At 57.6% G+C, this 18051-nt stretch overlaps 2 protein-coding genes and 1 long non-coding RNA gene across 3 annotated transcripts in view; all 3 read right to left on the bottom strand.

The window, feature by feature from the left end:
• The window catches only part of S100P (S100 calcium binding protein P), a 2894-nt gene extending 469 nt beyond the window's left edge, over positions 1-2425 (bottom strand). The window contains exon 1 of the mRNA XM_040488417.1: positions 2194-2425. Within this exon, the coding sequence (XP_040344351.1) occupies positions 2194-2331 (138 nt within the window). The 5' untranslated portion in view covers positions 2332-2425. The remainder of the gene's footprint in view (positions 1-2193) is intronic.
• Positions 1-11807, bottom strand: part of LOC121038717 (uncharacterized) — a 23179-nt gene extending 11372 nt beyond the window's left edge. Inside the window, exon 1 of the long non-coding RNA XR_005794473.1 lies at positions 11769-11807. This is a non-coding gene — a long non-coding RNA (uncharacterized LOC121038717). The remainder of the gene's footprint in view (positions 1-11768) is intronic.
• Positions 11808-16098: 4291 nt separating this feature from the next.
• On the bottom strand, positions 16099-18051 carry MRFAP1L2 (Morf4 family associated protein 1 like 2; the record flags this gene model as incomplete). The annotated part of the gene is made up of 2 exons (XM_040495042.1): positions 16099-16802; positions 17707-18051. A coding segment is annotated over one exon (330 nt), but the record flags the coding sequence as incomplete, so codon positions are not given.

Here is an 18051-nt window from a genome sequence, read left to right as displayed (position 1 = left end):
CCCCCCCCCCCCCCCCCCCCCCCCCCCCCCCCCCCCCCCCCCCGCGGACATCCGAGTCGCCGAGTCGCCGGGCTCTAGGAAGCTCTGAACTGCCCGAAGGTGTGTGCCGGCTCGAACTAACGCACTAACTCACGCTTTCTTTGTTTTAGGCCGAATTTGAATTGCACTGTGCTGTGCAGGCGCGCGCGTTCCTGAAGTTTTGCAGGGGGTCGTCTTTGGATTGGTTAAGATGCCCTAGGGTGGTGACTATTCCCAGGAAACGCAGCCACTCGCGCGCCACCCCTGCACGCCGCCTGCTTTGCAAGGTCACCTCACTGAACCGCGTCTGGTCCACGCACCCAGAACCCGTCTGGTGCCGCGCGAGCCTCGGCTCCTCACCCCCAACGGCGGGCAGCGGCACCAGCCCGGGCTCCAGGCGGGGAGGAGGAGGAGGAGGACCCAGGGCACCCGGGGGAAGGGACACACCCAGGCTGCGTCCACCCCCCCCCCCCCCCCCCCCAGGGGTCTGGAAGTGTCCGCCCACCTGACGGCGGAGGCCTGGCCGCACCCCGTGCAGGGCTGAGACCCAGCGGCAGGAGGCGCTGCAGCCGCCGAGTTCCCAGGAGCACTCGAGCGGGGGCGTCCCCGCGGCCCAGTGCCCCCAGCCGCCCACGCTGAGCTCCCCAAGTTTGCGGCCAACAGCCCAGGATTGCAGCTCCGGGGGGCTTCGGCATCAGCTGGAGGCCTGCAGTATTGAGGGCCCTGAGCCCCTGCTTTGGCCAAGTGCCCCGGCAGGAGGTTGAGAATCCCGGGCTGGGCCACTGGTTCTCAAGTTATGTTCCCCAGACCACCTGCGCCCGCCCCTCCCGCAACCCCCAGGCTTTGGTCTCAAAATCCGCATGGGTTAGACTCTTAAACTTGGTTGGTTATCAGAAAACATCTGCACCCAGGCCCAGTGCCCCGTGGGCGGGGCGTTCCGTGAGCCTCGGGGTTTGAGGCTGTTTGCTGTAACATTAAATTCGAAAAGAAATTAAATTGCATATGTTAGACTTTCATTCACATCAACTTTCCACGGGGAAAAGGCTGATGGAAGAGGAGAGAGGGGTGTGTTGGGGGCTTCCTTGCCTCCACAATTCTGTATTCTTACATTTTCGACCACAGACACATATTTATAATAGACAAAAACAGATGAACTTCATTTAAAAAAATATATATCCTCACTGCATTTACATACTGAAACGCTCAGTGCGTTTGAAGACTGAAAATTTCAGGCTTCCATCTTCAGGCATCAGCTCAGTGTTAGAGCCCTTAGAAGGCGGGTAGGGGGGAGTTGAGTGGGGGGAGGGGGGAGGAGGGGAGAAGGGGAGCTGGAGGGGAGCAGAGAGGACGAGGATCCCTGTGGAGAGGGAAAGGAAGAAGAGGGGAGGGAGGGGGGAGAGAGGGAGGGGAAGGAGGAAGAGGAAGGGGGGGAGGGGGAGAAGGGAGGGCGAATGAGGAGAAAGAAGTAGGAGGAAGGGAAGCAGAGGGAGGAAGGAGGATGGTGGGAGAGTGGGGAAGGGGAGGGAGAGGCTGGGAAGGAGGGTAGGGAAGGAGGAATAAGGAGGGAGACAGGAGAGAGTGTGAGGAGAGGAGGGGAGGAGGAGGGTACAGAGCAGGGAGGAGGAGTGGAGAGGGGGAAGGAGGAGGGGGGAGGGGAGGCAGAGGAGGGCAGGCCCCCTGGGCAGACATAGCCCACAGCAGAGTGAGACCAGCTGCCATCTGTACCCGGTCAGCCCCACTAACACCAGGCAGCATGTGGCCCAGCAGGCAGTGCAGCAGGGGTGTTTGTGGCCCGCAGCCTTGGAGGGGTGCAGCTGTGAGGGACCAGCAAACGCAGCCTCACAGATGGCCCTGGATTCCCCCACCCCACCCCCACCACTCAGGTTCAGGTTTGCATCCCTCGCTCTCCCACTTGCCCCCCCTCCCCTGCTGAGAAAGAATCCTGGTGCTAAGTGAATTGTGACTCTAGCTCCTAACTCTGGTTTTAAGGATTGACCTGGCTGCACTTGCTCCCGGCTCCGGTTCCCAGAGCTCTGGAGGCCTCAGCCCCTAGGGCAGCTGATCCTTTCCTGGACGGGTAGCCTCCCCCTGCCCCCTGCAGGCTGCTCCGGGCACCCCCTCGGCCCTCCCCGCCCTCCCTGCGTGCCCCCACCGCCCGCGCCCCTGGGCACTCACCTGCAGGAAGCCAGGGAGCTCCTTCTCCATGAGCGTCTTCAGCTCCCCCTTGGTCAGGCTCTGCTTGTTGCCCTCAGCCCCCGCGTACCGGGCAAAGACGTCAATGATCATGCCCATGGCCGTCTCCAGTTCCGTCATGGTGCTGGATGTGGACCCACCGTCCTGCTGGGAGCTGGCTCGGCCGAGGAAATGTCCCACCGGAGGCTTGTAGGCACCTTATAAGGCCCAGCCTCATATTGACACAGAGGGTGGGCCAAACAGGGCTGGACGGTCTGCAGGCCCTGCCCCTCCCCCCTCTGCGTTGCTCAGTCCCTGAAATGCACTGTCGACACTTCCTGAAACCTCGCCCAGCCCACACCTGTGGTGCACCCACATTTTCTGGGGTCATTCATCACTGATTCGCCGACACCATGGTCGGGGGACAGTAAGCGGGGGCCTGGTGGGCGTTTGTTGAGTAAGGGATGTGTGGACCGGTCCTGTCCGGTCCTCTGGCCCCTGTGCACATGGACTTGTGGGGGACCTGCACGCCGTGGGCCAGCGTCAGGGAGGCTGTCTGAGTGAACGTGGGACGCAGCACGGTTTTGCTCCCGTAGCGCTTAGCAGAACTCCAGCCAGGACCAGCTTACCCCTCGGTCCCGCTCCCCAAAGCCGCAGCTGGAGGAGTGAGGCAGGCAGACGCATCCAGGCCACACGGCTAGATGAAGGGCCCACCCTGCCCGGCCCCTCAGCCCCCCTGTCTGCTCCTGCTTTCTCCTGCCACCTGGCTAGGGGGCCCCAGGGGCACCGTGTGCTTTCCAGACCTGAAATGCTAAGCCCGTGTCTCCCGATGGCCTGTGCGCAGGACTCACAGTCTTTCGGAACCTCAAGGGCCTGTGGCAGATGCAACAGATCCCCACAGAGCCGAGCCAGAGCTCCATGAGCACCAGCCGCCTTTCCCTCGGTCCCCAGGGGGTGGCACTTTGGGGGCCCGGCTGCCTGGCCTGGATGCCAGATACCGAGGGAACCCCAGGGTGGTGGGAGGTGAAGCCGGCTCCACACTCAGCCCCAGCCTGGCACTCTCCAGGAGCAGCAGCGGGTCCTAGGACAGTCCCTCCTCCTTTCCCAGGACCCTGCAGGGGAGGCTTAGTAAGGCCCCCCGCAGGCAGGCGGGCTCATGCTGTGCTGGCCAAGTCCCTCTTAGGGAGAGATTCCAGGTCCCTGTCTCCTGGGGCCTCACCAGCATGACAAAAGGGTGTCAGAGGTCCCGTCATGACACTTGTTGAAAGGGAAGGAAGAGTGTTCAGGGATGTCACAACAGGGCTTGGGACAATTGCAAGGAGAGGGGACTGGCTCAACTCCCAACACAGCAGACCCGGCTGGGGAGCAGAGGGCAGGCGTCAGGGGGTGGGAAATTACTAAGAGGAGGCAGACAGGGTTAGGGGATTCTGACTGAAAGCAGGCCAAGGGCTTACCCTCCAAAGCGGGGGTGGGGGGGTGGTGAGGGGTGGAGAATTTGGTCAGACATCAAGGGTGGGGAGGTGACTTCCAGATTCTTGCTACAGCTGGGCTGGGCGGGCAGAAGACGGACGGGCCCAAGGAGGGGGCAGGTGCAGAGGAGCCTGAAGGCGGGTCAAGGGGAGCCTGCCAGACCCTGGGGTGAAGACCCGGCTGGGGGCCAGCAGGGGCTGGCCAGCATTATCTAGGACACGGCAGAGGATGCTTCTCCTCCCCCACCCCGATAATTTAGTGAGGAGTGTGTGGGTTTTTTCCAATGTTTTGTTTTCAAACTTGTTGCAAAAGTCAAAGCAAGGCCAAAGACCTCTCCTGATGGAGATCTTTGTAAAAACATTTTTTAAAGGTTTATTTTTGAGACACACACACACACACACACACACACACACACACACACACACACAGAGTGTGTGAGGGGGAGGGGCAGAGACAGAGGGAGACACAGGCTCCGAAGCGGGCTCCAGGCTCTGAGCTGTCAGCACGGAGCCCGACGCGGGGCTCGAACTCACACACAATGAGACGGTGACCTGAGCTGAAGTCAGACACTTAACCGACTGAGCCACCCCGGCACCCCATCTTTGTGGGGATTTTTTTTATATATTTTTTTTTCAACGTTTTTATTTATTTATGGGACAGACAGAGAGAGAGCATGAACGGGGGAGGGGCAGAGAGAGAGGGAGACACAGAATCGGAAACAGGCTCCAGGCTCCGAGCCATCAGCCCAGAGCCTGACGCGGGGCTCGAACTCACGGACCGTGAGATCGTGACCTGGCTGAAGTCGGACGCTTAACCGACTGCGCCACCCAGGCGCCCCGTGGGGATTTTTTTTAAAGCAGTTAGATGATCACCGTCAGAGTAAACACAGAAAAGAAGGCCCAGCAGAAGTCACTGACCACCTCCGACAGCCGACCACGCAGGAGGTAACATGGGGGCATGTGACTTTCTTTTTTTTTTTTTTTTACGTTTACTCATTTTTGAGAGACAGAGCACAAGCGGAGGAGGGGCAGAGAGAGAAAAAGGGAGACACGGAATCTGAAGCAGGCTCCAGGCTCCGAGCTAGAGCCCGACGCGGGGCTCGAACCTACAAACCACGAGATCATGACCTGAGCCGAAGTCGGACGCTCAACCGCCTGAGCCACCCAGGCGCCCCTTGTGACTAACTTTCCAGATAGGTCTCAACTCTTAACATTTTTTTTTTTTTATTTTTTTTTTCAACATTTATTTATTTTTGGGACAGAGAGAGACAGAGCATGAACGGGGGAGGGGCAGAGAGAGAGGGAGACACAGAATCAGAAACAGGCTCCAGGCTCCGAGCCGTCAGCCCAGAGCCTGACGCGGGGCTCGAACTCACGGACCGCGAGATCGTGACCTGGCTGAAGTCGGACGCTTAACCGACTGCGCCACCCAGGCGCCCCTCAACTCTTAACATTTTAACAGCAACTGCTGTTACAAAGAAAACCACAGGCCCGAGTGGTGTCACCTGGGCCGAGTCCCCAAACTGGACCTCCGTACCTGATGTAGCTGCAGCTCTGGCCTCCCCCAGGAATGCAACCTGACCAACGGGTCAGAATTATCTGATCAGCCCGGTGAAGTAGCTGGCCTCAGCCCCTTCCCCCCAAAGACAGACGGTCTGCAGGCGATTCCCTGATTCCCTACCTCCCTACCCAGGGAAAGTGTGCTGGCCCGCACGGTCCTTTTGCTGATAACCTCTCACAGCCCCCTTTCCTGTCAAAACCTTCCATTTTGTACACCTCCTGGAAGCTCCCCTCTACTTGCTATCTGGGGTGCTGTCCAGTTCCTGAACCCCTTAACAAAGCCAACAAGCCCTTCAAGTGTACTAGGTTGGATTTTGTTTTTTAACACTGCATTTGTCTGCAAAGCTAGTTTCTTCCCGAAAGGAGATGGCGAATTGCATCACACAGAAAAACCTTTCTGTCCCCAACCAGGTCCGGGGTGATCTTTCGTCCCACCCTCCAGACCTGGGCGCCCCGCGGTCGCTGGTGCCCCTTTACAGCATGGAGATTCTGTGGGGTCCCTTGGTAACAGGAGCGTCAGGGGTCACAGGATCTGGGAGACTGTGGTCTTCGCGGGCCAGCCTGCCGGGAAGGGACCAGCGTGGCTCTTCGGAGGAGGCTGAGCTGGGAGAGAAAAGAGCCCCCGTCTCAGCACAAACGCCCCCTCGCATTATGCTCCCCGGAATCGCCTACCAGGCTGAGCCAGCCCTCCCCCACACCCAGCACAGCACGCAGGGCAAACAGGAACCACAAAAAGACAAAGACCTGGGAGGCCCCGCCCAAGAGACAAAAGGCTGCCTGCCCACTAGGAGCCCAGAGTGTCGCCCACTTCTGAGGGGGACGGGCTGCCAGGAAATGTCTCCTGTGGGTCCGGGCCCTGGGTGGGGTCAGGGGCTTTCGGGGAAAGGCATGTGGGCAGTGGGGCAGGTGAGGCGTGGCCTGCCATGGGAACAGCTCGGCAGGCTCTGGGGTCCGGGTCACTGGGAGGAGGACATCTACGCTCAGCAAACATGACCCAAGGCCCCTCGCGTGTGGCCCAGGTCGGCACAGACCCATCAGGCACAGGCCCCAAGCCATGTTGGTGCGGCCAGTTCTGAGTCACCCAGGCCCCTGCACGGGGTTGGGGGTGCAGGCCCTGACCTCTGGGGTGCCCGGCCAGAGACAGGCTCGCGAGGGCGAGGAGGGAGAGCAGAGGGGGCACGGAGGCCCTGGGCCAGGGCAGCGCCTGCAGGGTGAAGGGAGGTCTGCGGTGGGGGGTGGGCGTGGAGAGCCAGACCCTCGGAACAGGGGGCAAAGGGGCACAGCGAAGGAACAGAGGCACAAAGAATGCCGCTTTGGAGGGGGGAAATCGGAGTGGACTGGAGAGGAGAAAGGGCCCAGAGCAGGAGAGGCCCTGTAGGCCGGCCTCACTGGGACCTGGTCCCAGAAACCGGGTCCTCAGAGCCCTGATGGCACAGTAGAGCTCCTGGGGGACTTTAAACGCCAGCTGTCAGGGTCCCGCCCCCCCCAGCTGCAATTTCATTGGGCTGCACTGCCCCAAAGCTCCCCAGGTGACCCTGCTGTGCGGCCAGGTGGAGACCAGATGGGCTGGAGGGTTTGCAGCTGGAGACAGGTCAGATTTTCCTTTTAGGTGAACTCAGCAGCTGGTAGGAGCTTCAGATAAGGAGGGTGAGACTGGAGGCAGGGAGGCCAGGGCGAAGGCTGCGCGGTAAGGAGCCCTCCGGCCCTGAAAGTTCAGGGGTCCTGTAGCCACTGCCCAAAGGACATCTGGGAACTGGGGGAGGCCTCAACAGGGGGAAGAAAAGAGAAGGAAGAGGAGGGGGCCGCAGCATCTGATCCACGCTTTGCAGAAGGGGAAACTGAGGCTCAGAGCGAGGACGTGGGCGAGAAGCCCAGGCTCCTCTCCACTCTCACTGCACAAACCGGTTTGATCCTCAGTAACGTAGCAGACAAATATTTGCTGAGGGAGGAGGCTGAGAGAGTTGAGGAAATGAGCTTCTCAGGTAGAAGCTGAATGTCAGGGGTCATGCATGTACCATGTAGCTGTGAGGGCAGAGGCCCTGTCTTCGCCCCGGGCACAGGACTCCTGGGAAGGTGGCAGTGAGCCCTGGGCCCCCGAGCAGCCACCTGCAAACCTTTCTCCAGTCTCCCCTGGTCTTCCCTCTGAAAGCTGGAAGTGACATCCGGAGAAGCAGCAGCCACGTTGCCACCATGTGGATGAGGCCATGATGGATTCTTGTGACTCGTGACTGGAAGCATTCCCAATTGGCTGTGTTAGCTTTCTGGGGCTGCTGTAATCCATGACCACAAACTAGGTGCAGAGAATACCGGAAATGGGTCTTCCCACAGTTCTGCAAGTCCAAACTCACGCTGTCAGCAGGGCTGGTTTCTTCCTGGGGCCTCAGAGGGAGACTGTTCCCTGCCTCTCTCTTAGCTTCCGGTGACTGCCTGAAGTCCTCGGGATCCCTGGGCTTGCAGGCCGCTTACCTCCGATTTCTGCCTATGTGGACGCTGCCGAAGGGCCTCGACGGAGAGAAAAAAGCCCACCCTCACTGTCATCTCTGATGCCCTACAGCCCCCGACGCAGGGGCTCAGGGCCTCCTCCAGAGCCACACCTTAGGAAACTTTGCGGAGTTTTCTTCTGCGAGTCAAGACTTGCAGGTGATAGGGATCAGAAAAGCCGTGACCGTTTGGGCTGCTCAGAGTAAAATCCAGGCTGGCTGAGGTAAAGGGGGCTCCAGACACCTTTCTACATATTTAACCCCCTGCCTGGCTGACTCTCACATGTTCACGTCCTTCCAGTGTCTGTCTCGTGGGATCCCCGACACTAGCCCCAATTCTGCCCCACGATCTGCCTTTTAAGCAGAAGCACAGGGGATGCTGGGAAGAGTGGTGGCAGGAACCTGTCTCCTGTCCCTGGGCGCCTGGGGCCTACCTGGCCTTAGCCCCGCTGGGCAGCTGACACGCTGAGTGACTGGCGCGTCCCTTTGCCCCTGTAGGACGACTTTCCTCACCTGTAAAATGAACGGTTCAGATTAGACCCGCTCCAGGACTCTGAACTCCTGAGTCCCACCTTTTCAAGGTGCCCATTATCCTTGGGGTGCACAGGGTGCGCTGTTCTGGAACAACCAGGGTCTTAAAAATATTCCTATTTAGGTCGAGAAGCTCACAGAAAATTTCGAGCTAAAGCAGGAGCCTCGCAGTGACCTGTGGTTTTCCGTCTCCCGGGCCCTTTCGTCCGGTTCCTGCAAGATGGTCCTTGCCGCCCCGCTAGCCGGCCGTGGGACCCGGCATCCTGACCTGTGTGAGCGGGGCTCGTCCCCTCCCCTAGGTGGGTCTTGTGTGAACACAGGGCAGGGCTGATCTCGAGAACACAGAGGAAGAGGAGCTGAGAGGCTGTGGCCTCACTGAAGCCACTGTGATGCCTGAAGTCAGCTCGTCCCACACTTGCAGGCTGCCTGTCCCCCAAACTCCGCTTCCCAGCCCCGCCAGGGCCGAGCGTCAGGCTCCGGGCCGAATTCTCTGATGGGGGGCAGGGGAGCCGGTGCCCGGGTCGACAGGGTTGGGTTTGAGTCTGGCTCTGCCGCGTACTCGTGGGGGACCTCTGGGAGCTCAGTTTTCCCCTCGAGATGAAGCGTAACCTGAGGGTTGTGATGGGGAGGGACAGGCTGCCCGTTGACGGCTGCAACGGGCGCTGTTAGGTGTCAGCCTGGCTGGACGACGGGGTCCAGCGCCAGTCTGGGTGTTGCTGCAAAGATACTGCTCAGTGGACTTGCAGGGAGGCAGGTGACCCGCCACGTGGGTGGGCCTCACCCAAACAGCGGACGTCCTCAAGAGAAAAGACCGAGGTTTCCAGGACAGCAAGGGACAGGAAGGAATTCTACTCAAGACCGCAGAACAGAAGCACGGCCCGTTTCCAGCCTGCAGAAAGTGGGCTCAAGACGGACATCGACGCTGCTCTCAATCTCCAGCCTGCGGGCCGGCCCCGCGATTTTACGCTTGCCGAGTGCCCACAATTCTGTGAGCCAATTCCCGACGGCCGTGCTCTGTTCCTAACTCGGAAACCCCACCGGGCACACATTCCTGCGAGAGCTGGGCAGCCAAGCTCCCCTTCCTTGCCCGACACTCGGACTTTTGTGCACTCCGGCGATTTGAGTTTTCCCAGGCGCTGGCCCACTCCGGGTTCGGCTTAGCAAGCACGCGGAGAGGAGAACCCTTTGCTGGCACTGGGCTCGCGGCTGTCAGCGCGGCGTCCGCTTCAGATCCCCTCTCCCTGCCCCTCCCCCACTCGCTCCCTCTCTCTCTCTCAAAAATAGACCTTAAAACTTTTTTTTATTTTGTATTTACGATTTTAGTATTATTTTGCTTTTTACATCTAGGGAAGTATAAAAGAACCAAAATAACGGACCCTGCCCTTCCCACTCGGATAACTTCTGTTGACACAACAGGTGGCTCCTGAGCGGTTTGGGGGCCCAGCAGGACTAGAAGGCACGGGCCAGGACCGAGAACACTTGCCCTGCCCAGCACCCCTGCTCCAAGGGAAGTACTGACAGGTGCTCGTGATTCCTTCCAGAAGTGTCTGCGTGTGCCCCAGCTTCCAGGAATCCGCCCGCGTGGCAGTCTATGTCCTTCCTTTCAGGCTCACAAGCGCCATCGTCCACCCTGATCCGCAGGTGCTTTTCTACCCAACCCCTCCCGGCAAGTGCTCAGCGCGGCCTCCTCCTCCTCTCCTGGTCCCTTTGGGGACAGCCTCCTTAGCCTCTACCCATCCTTCCAGCCTCCCTCCCATGGCACCGCTCCCACAGGGCTGCCCCACAGGTGGCTTGGGAGCTCCGCAAAGGCTGGGGTAGGGGGCCCAACCCTGGAGCTGCGGGGGGTGTCAGGACAGGGATGGAGGTAGGCGGCCAGGAGGCTCCAGGCGGGTATCAGAAGCCAGGGCCGAAGGGGTCAGGGTCAAGGCGAGGGCCGGCATCCTGTCACATCGTGCCACCCGTGACCGGCTCGTGACCCCCCACAGCTGTGTGAGGAAAGCTGGCCGGTGTCTCCATAGTTAAAAGCGTTCTCCCAGGCGCAAGGTCGTCAAGATTTAAACAAACTGTCCTTCTGCCCGCACTTCCCACCCTCCACCCTTGTGCTCCAGCAGCAAACACCTTGGCCATCTTTCACATCCAAGGACACCACCTCGTGGTCTAGCTTAGATCAGCGCTGCAGTGGAAGGCGTGCTTTGCCGGGGTCTAACCCTGCGCTTTCCCTCCGCTAACCTGCCAGCAGGGGGCCTGCATTAATGGACTGAGGCTGAGCGGCTGTGACCAAGACCTCAGGGTCCACCAAGCACAGCTGTCACCAGGGGCTGTCCGTTTGTGGGAAGGGACAGAATGGATCTGACACATCCTACGCGGATGACGGGAGGGCCTCCGTGTCGGTTAGGGGCTGACCCGCACGCCCACCTCGCCACCACAAGGTACCTGCTGGGTGACGTTTGGGGCAGGCACAGCCCGAGTCTGCCGAATGGTGCCGAGGCCTCTGAGCTGTGGGCAGAGGGCCGCTCGGGGTCCGGGGGGAAGCGGAGGGGTGGTGAGCTCCCCGGCATCACCAGGGAAGCCAGGTGAGTGGCTGTTCCACCAGAAAGCCACAACTCTGACATCTTGTGTGGGCTTCTCAGGTCACCGCCCCAGGAGACGTTGGGGGAGACGGGGGCAGGAGGGGGGCGACCCTGGTTCATGGTTCATAAATCCATTACCATCCAACACGGAACCCCAGAATCAAGTGGGACTGCTCCAGGAGGGAGAGGGACCCAAGAGGCCATGGAGGGGAGGGTGGGGCAGGGCAGGGTGAGCTGTGGGACCAATTGCGACGGGAGTGCCTCAGCAGGGCTGCAGGTCCCCAAGCACGTGGAGTTCAGGCCTCTCAGGGGAAGCAGGAAGGTGCTGGGTAAGGGGCATGTGGACCGTGGTTGGAATGTTCCCAAAGGAAATGTTCTAGAAATGGAACGTCAGTGCTGAGGCGCCTCTGGCTGCTGGTTTCAGACAGAACTGCAGGGAAGCCTATGTTAACTCAACCAGAGGCTGGCGGGGAAGAGAGAGGCGCGGACTTGTCGTGGGGAGCCAGAGGGGCAAGCCGCTGCCAGGGCCATGCTCGGCCTGCGTCATCCGTCACACAGGTCGGTCCCACCAACAGGCGCCTCTCTCCATGTCACACATCATCAAAGAAAGGAAGAAACCCTCCCTTGAGCCACTGCCCGGTCCCATTTCTCTGCTCCACTCCACAGCAGAATTCCTTCAGAGTGCTCTGTGTTCTCTCTCCATTCTTACTCCCTTTTGGATACGGTGGAATGTTCGCAGTGTTCCAGAGGCAACAACCTGTGCACAGGCCCTGGGGCCATCACATGATCGTCAAGGCTAGGGAACAGCCAAACAAGCAGCACTAAGGAGCTGGGGTTGGAGACTGCCGAAGCCCGCCCACCCTGGGGTCCTTTCCACTCTATGGTCCTGACCACGGAGCTGGTTCCAAGAGATACCTGAATTCTCATTACACACCCAGCAAAACCATATTCCAAGAATAAGGCCACACAGGGGCGCCTGGGTGGCTCAGTGGGTTAAACGTCCTACTCTGGATTTCAGCTCGGGTCATGATCTCATGGCCTCTGAGTTCAAGCCCTGCATCGGGCTCTGCGCTGACAGTGTGGAGCCTGCGTGGGATTCTCCCTCTCTCAAAAAACAAATGAACGAAAGATCGCATATCCTAGTGTTTACATCCTTACGTATTTTAGGACAATAGAGATACCATCCACTTTAAATTCTGGTAAGCTAATTATGCACGTACACATTTTGAAGGGGATAATTAAAGGAATAGGAAAAGAGTATATGAGTTTTAAACCAGTAAAGTGGGGAGAAAAGAATTTAAAAAAACTTACTCCATAGTAAGGCAAGAAAGGAAATGGGAATGTGGAACGGGTCAGAATAAGATAGTAAACCTAAATCCGCATATATCGCAATTACAATAGACGCGCAAGGATGTCATTCTCAAGCCAAAACACAAGAGAGCGTCGACCTGGATAAAAAATCCAAAACATACAAAATCAAGACGCGCTTATGAAATGTCGAGGCACAGAGAGACTGAAGCGAAAATGACCAAAAATCACAAAGCAAAAGCGAGCTGGGGCGGCTGACCGCAGACCAAAACTAGTGCCGGACGGAGGGTCACCACACGATCCAAGTTCCAACAGGAAGGGAGGGCCTTTCTAATCAGTGCCCACTGACACAGTTTCAAAGGGCCTGAACAAAGAGGGGACAGAAGAACAGGGACAAACCGACAATCCACCATCGGAGGGAGTTCAACCGGCCCGAAAGAGGACTGCTGGGTCAGGCAGGGATGTTTCAAGGGACTGAAACAAACACTGAGGAACTCTCCGTCCGTCCCTGAGTGGCGGAGCGGAGGGAATGAAGCTGTGCCTGAGGGAGCTGAGGAATGTGGGTGAACGTGTGACTCTCGGTGACGCTGAATCAATGACCCGACTGTACAGCCCAGCCCGAGTTCAGGGCGCCTCGGGCTATCCAAGAACTGCATCATGGGTGTCCCCAGATGACCTAGGAGTGGGGGTGGAGGAAGATCAAAGATCATTTGTTCAGTGCCCTTTTCCGGAGAACGTCTCAGGCCTGCGAGGAACCCAGCCGCCCTCTGTCCAATCAGACTCGGTCCAGATACAGGACCCGTGTGCATGTCCCAGGGGAGCCGGACCTCCCCGTGAGCTCCCAAAGCCCAGAAGGCCTCCTGACACACACAGGCCTTCAAAGCTCTGCCTCAAGGGCCAGGGCTGAGACTGTCCAAGAGCTGGCTGGTTCCTTACGTGAACTGGAGACCAGGTGAATGTCAAGGCCCCAAGGAAGCTCAAAGACAAGACAGTGCCAAACCATCATCTTACGGTGGCCCAGAGTTGCCCACCCAGGGTCACAGAGCCAGTTCCTGAAGGTTCCTGCAGCCCCAGTTTCCTTACCTGAACTACGAGGACAGTAAAATGATCGCTCGAGTTTGTGAAAATCAGATAACGTATGTTAAGTGCCGAATGCCAAGGAGATTCTTCTAATCCAGACTTTTGTCTTATCATTCCACACATCCAGGGTCCTGACCCCAGACGGGAGCCATAGGACCCTGGCTGTGGGCTGACAGCGAGAACAGGATCAACGCAGTTTTCACTTTTGAGCTCCTTGAGTTTAGCATTTGACCTATTCCATCCCATTCACGTCTTGGAAACACTTTATTCATGAGTACAAAGGTAGTAATACCGATCACCAGCGTTTAGAAAAGGAAACGGACTCCCAAAGAATCCCCATTTCCACCCCCCACCCTCCATGTGACCCTGCCGCACAGTCACCCACTGTCTGGCCTTAGGGGACAGCCAGGTGAGGGACCTCAGAGGCTGGTGCTTCCAGAGAGGGGGGTGCAGACCCTCAGTCCTCAACCCTGGCAACGCCAGCCCTGCTTGGCCGTGTTCACAGTCCTCCCGGGATCACTCACTGGCCAAGAGCCACGGCACAGCGCACGACTGCCCTTCTAATAAAAGGACCGCAGGCTCAGGGGCCGGTTGGACAGGAAATGGCTAGAACTCCAGGAGTGACAGCGCAAGCAGGCAAAGGAAGTTAAAGGCAGGGAGGTGGGTTCAGTCATTTCCCCTCTGTGCAATCACAACGGTGAGATCCCCGACCTCACTCCACACCCCTGCCTTGTCCATTTTCCACAACCATGTGCCCGTTTCTTTTTCTTTTTTTTTTTTAATTTTTTTTTTTAACGTTTTTTATTTATTTTTGGGACAGAGAGAGACAGAGCATGAACGGGGGAGGGGCAGAGGGAGAGGGAGACACAGAATCGGAAACAGGCTCCAGGCTCTGAGCCATCAGCCCAGAGCCTGACGCGGGGCTCGAACTCACGGACTGCGAGATCGTGACCCGGCTGAAGTCGGACGCCCAACCGACTGCGCCACCCAGGCGCCCCATGTGCCCGTTTCTTAAACTACAAACGTGAAAGTGTTGTTGACCTGCTCAAATCTTTCCACGTCCCGCCGTCACTCTACTTCTCGATTGTTTTCAGCCAACCATGCTTAACTCGACAGCCTTGGGACTCAGAATGCGGTACCTTGACCGGCAGCATAGGCATCACTGGGGAGCTTATTAGAAACTCACCCCCCCCACCCCAGGCCCTTAACTACAGGTTAGAACCTGCATTTTGAGGAGACCCCAAGGGTTCAGCTGCTCGTTAAGTTTGAATAGCCCTGCTGCAGGGGCCCGGCCCACAGCCAGAAGCAGCCCCAACTGTGAGACTTCTTTAGCGAGCGGTAGGTCATTTGAAAATTAGTCACGCATTCAAAAATGCTGAGTATTCAGAATATACCAACATAACCCCTGCTATGGAGTACTGGACGGCATGTCCAGGTGCGGCCCGGAGCACAGACTCCCCAGGGGGAGAAGCATGGACACACACGGTCAAGTTTAAACTCTACAAAAGTCGTACGTGAACCGCTACAACCATGCCCTCTAGCCCCCTCACCGCCTCCCCGTTCCCCGCAAACACCCTCAAACCCTCTCCATCACGTCACATTTCTACCTACTGACAGACTTTCGGGGTCGGTTACGGGACGCCGGTTCCTTGTGCCCGGAGTGCTGTTCAGGCATCTGAGCTCACGCTTCTGGGCCCAAACCAAGACTCGCTTCGTCTGAAAAGTTTTCTCAAGCTCCCGATGCTCAGTGGACTCCCTCTTTAGTGCTCCCACCATACTAAAAACACAGGGTACCTACCTATACCTCCTTGTCTGCCAGAGCCAGTTTACACTTGTGGTCCCAAACCACATTATTACTAGGGCCACCTCTCACTTTCAAGACTGCCCCACTTTGGCAAATGATACGGCTACATATGGCTACCCTCAACAGGGACTCAGGCCCCGAACCCCAGAACCACTGCTGGATCCTCGCGCACCCACAGTCCCCTGGTGACATCTTCAGAGTGCGGTCCACATGCCCACCGGCGCCTGCAGCAACCACTCTGCCCCGGCCACCCCCAGCAGTTTGTGGGCTGCCTGCCCACTCTCACCCTTGCTCGCCCAACTGGCAGTTCTCAACCCAGCGGCCAGGGAGTCTCCTCAGACCCGCTCAGATGCTGCTGCTACTCCACGTAGACCTTCAAACCATTTCCACGTCATTTGCACTCAGGGTGATGGCTCCTTCTGACCTCGCCGGCCTGCCATCGTCTCCCATGCTACCTGGGCCACACGCTGGTCCTCACCTCTTTGCCCTGCTCGCTCCACCTACCTACAGGATACTCCTTCCCTAGGTGCCCTCGCGTATATTCCACACAACCTGTCTTTGCTCAAACGTCTTCGTATGTGTCATCTGACCATCCTATATAAAGAGCAATGCCTCCCCCGCACCTAATCCCCACTTCTGTTTTCTACAGAAATTACCACTACCCAACACACACACACGTTTTTTTCCTGCCTTACAACGATGAGGCACTGTTCTAAGCTTACAAATATCAGACCCAAGTGGATAAGCACTCTGTTGACGGATGTACCCCCAGCATCTGCGGACACTCAACTTACGTGGTTAACCGAAAACCAGCACAGGGGGCACTGGACTGCGATTGTATGTTTACAGAGCTGTCTCAACCTGAGCTCATCTCTCCTGGAAATTGTGAGTGTCCAGCAGGGTCTAACGCGACACATGGTCACGGCGAAAGTTAAGTGACTGAATGAACTTCAGCTCCCCGAAGGCAGAGGCCAGACCAAATACTTTCACGGGGCCCCTTCCTGCTCTGGCTTCTCTCCCTGCAGATCAAACCTCCCTCTGGCCCACAGGCTTTGAATCAGAAGCACTGGACCTCCATCTGAAAAGGATGACAATCAAAGAGAAACTTTCATTGTGAAAAAAATTTATTTATCTCACCTTTTCCCAGCCAAGTCAATGGCTTTGGTAGTTTGCACAAAGATTCCAAAAACTGGCTTTCAATGCTTGTTTTCCAGGCAAACGAACTTTATCACAAGCTAGAGCCCTGCTCTCAGTTCCTGTGAGCTCTGCTCTGAGGACCTCGGCCAGAGGTCCTGTAAGCCTGGAAGATGCTCCCTGCTATCAGTTTGGGGGCCACCCCAGTAAGCGCCAGGCTGTCCTCCCCAAACCCTCCAAGCCATGCAAATATCACGTGCAGTTGTGGCAGAGAAGCTCCTGAAATGCCTGACTAGATCAAAAAAGTTTATCTCAGAGTCAGCCAAGACTCACAGTACCTAGATCTCATCCTTTAGTCTAGGTTGCTCACCAGACACGTTACACGATGTGCACCAGTTTACAGGCCACAGAAAAATTACATTTCTGAAAGAAAAGAAAAAACCAAACAAAGAAAGTGAAAAGAACGCAGCTCTCCTGCTCCAAGCTGATGGACTGCAGAATCCCAAAACGCAGACATCACCGCTCTCCGTGCCCAACAGCCCCCGATCTCACCGGGGGCCCTCTCAATCTGATCCAAAGCGGTGGCGTCCACATCCCTGAAGGGGGTCTGGCTTCTTGCTTCAGCAACTGCAGCCAAGTAGCGTCTTCTCTCTTGCAGAACTCCGACCTCAAGTTTCTTTCATGGGTTCCCCAAATTCCAGGAAGCATTAAAAAAAAAAAAAAAAAAAGCAAAAAAATGTTATTTTGGAACTTTAAAAACACAGTAACGAATATGACCACACAGCAGCTTCCAATCTAGACCCTATTCCTTTACGTTAAGAGTACTTACCTATAAGCTGTCTTTTTGAAACGGAATTCACCTAATAATCATAATCATACCCGCATATGTAATACTGACACCATTTCCCCAGAATGATGCTGGAGATTTAGTGTTTAACATAGTGAAAGTATAGAAAAATAAGGGAGAGAAAACCAAACACTCTCGATTACAGCCTCTCCAAGCAGTCAGTCTAGAGTACGAGTGGGGAAATTAACCGTCACAACTGAAATTCTAAGACTCGCATATCCGGAGTCAAAGGAACTCAATCAACCACCCGTGCAAAATGCTGTGAGGTCTGGGGGCCTGGATGGCTCAGTCGGTTAAGCTACCGGCTCAGACCAGGATCTCACCGTTTATGAGTTCCAGCCCCACGTCCCGCTCGGCACTGACAGCACAGAACCTGCTTAGGATTCTCTCTCTCTCTCTGGCTCCCCATCACATGCTTCCTCTCTCTCAAAATAAACAAATACAAATTTAAAAAATGCTGTAAGGTCATCGGAAGCGCTTCTCGAACTGGCCCCCTCGTCCTTCGTTCGCCCGACGGCCTACGCTTTCACCCCAGGCCCCGCCTGCCTGCAACTGCTTTACTACAAACGATCGTCACGTTTCACAACAACGTACTAACTGCTTTCTTCTGATTGCCAACGTTAAAAGCGCGACCCTGTGTCTGCCCCCCACCCCGTGCCCCCTCCGCCCGGCCGTGCACTCCCAGGCGGGGCGGCGCGAGTCCCTCGCGGGCGCGCAGCCGCCCGACACCTACCCGCGCCCGCGTCCTTCAGGAGAAGCCGCAGCTGTCGATCTGGCCGTGGAGCTCCACGATCCTCCGCCCCATCCGCGCCACCTCGGCGGCCTTCCTCTCCGCCTTCTCGTACAGCTTCAGCACCCGCTCCTCCGCCTCGCCGCTCCCGCAGCGGCCCTGACCCACGGCGCCCTCCACCGAGTCCACCTCGCTCTGCAGCCGCTCCAGCAGGATCCCCACCTCCAGCAGCTTCAGGCGGGCCCGCAGGTGCGCGCGCACGTGCTCGCGCTCGAGGGCGGCGCGCGCGGGGCTCCGGGGGCGGTCGCGGGGCTGCTCGGGCCCCCGCCGCTCGTCCGCGCCCTCGGG

The sequence above is a fragment of the Herpailurus yagouaroundi genome, unplaced genomic scaffold, assembly GCF_014898765.1.
Source record: "Herpailurus yagouaroundi ecotype Mexico unplaced genomic scaffold, PumYag 28, whole genome shotgun sequence".
Lineage (NCBI taxonomy): Eukaryota > Metazoa > Chordata > Mammalia > Carnivora > Felidae > Herpailurus > Herpailurus yagouaroundi.
The sequence above is the reverse complement of the archived record's forward strand: the minus strand, read 5'-3'. Positions and strand labels throughout refer to the sequence as shown.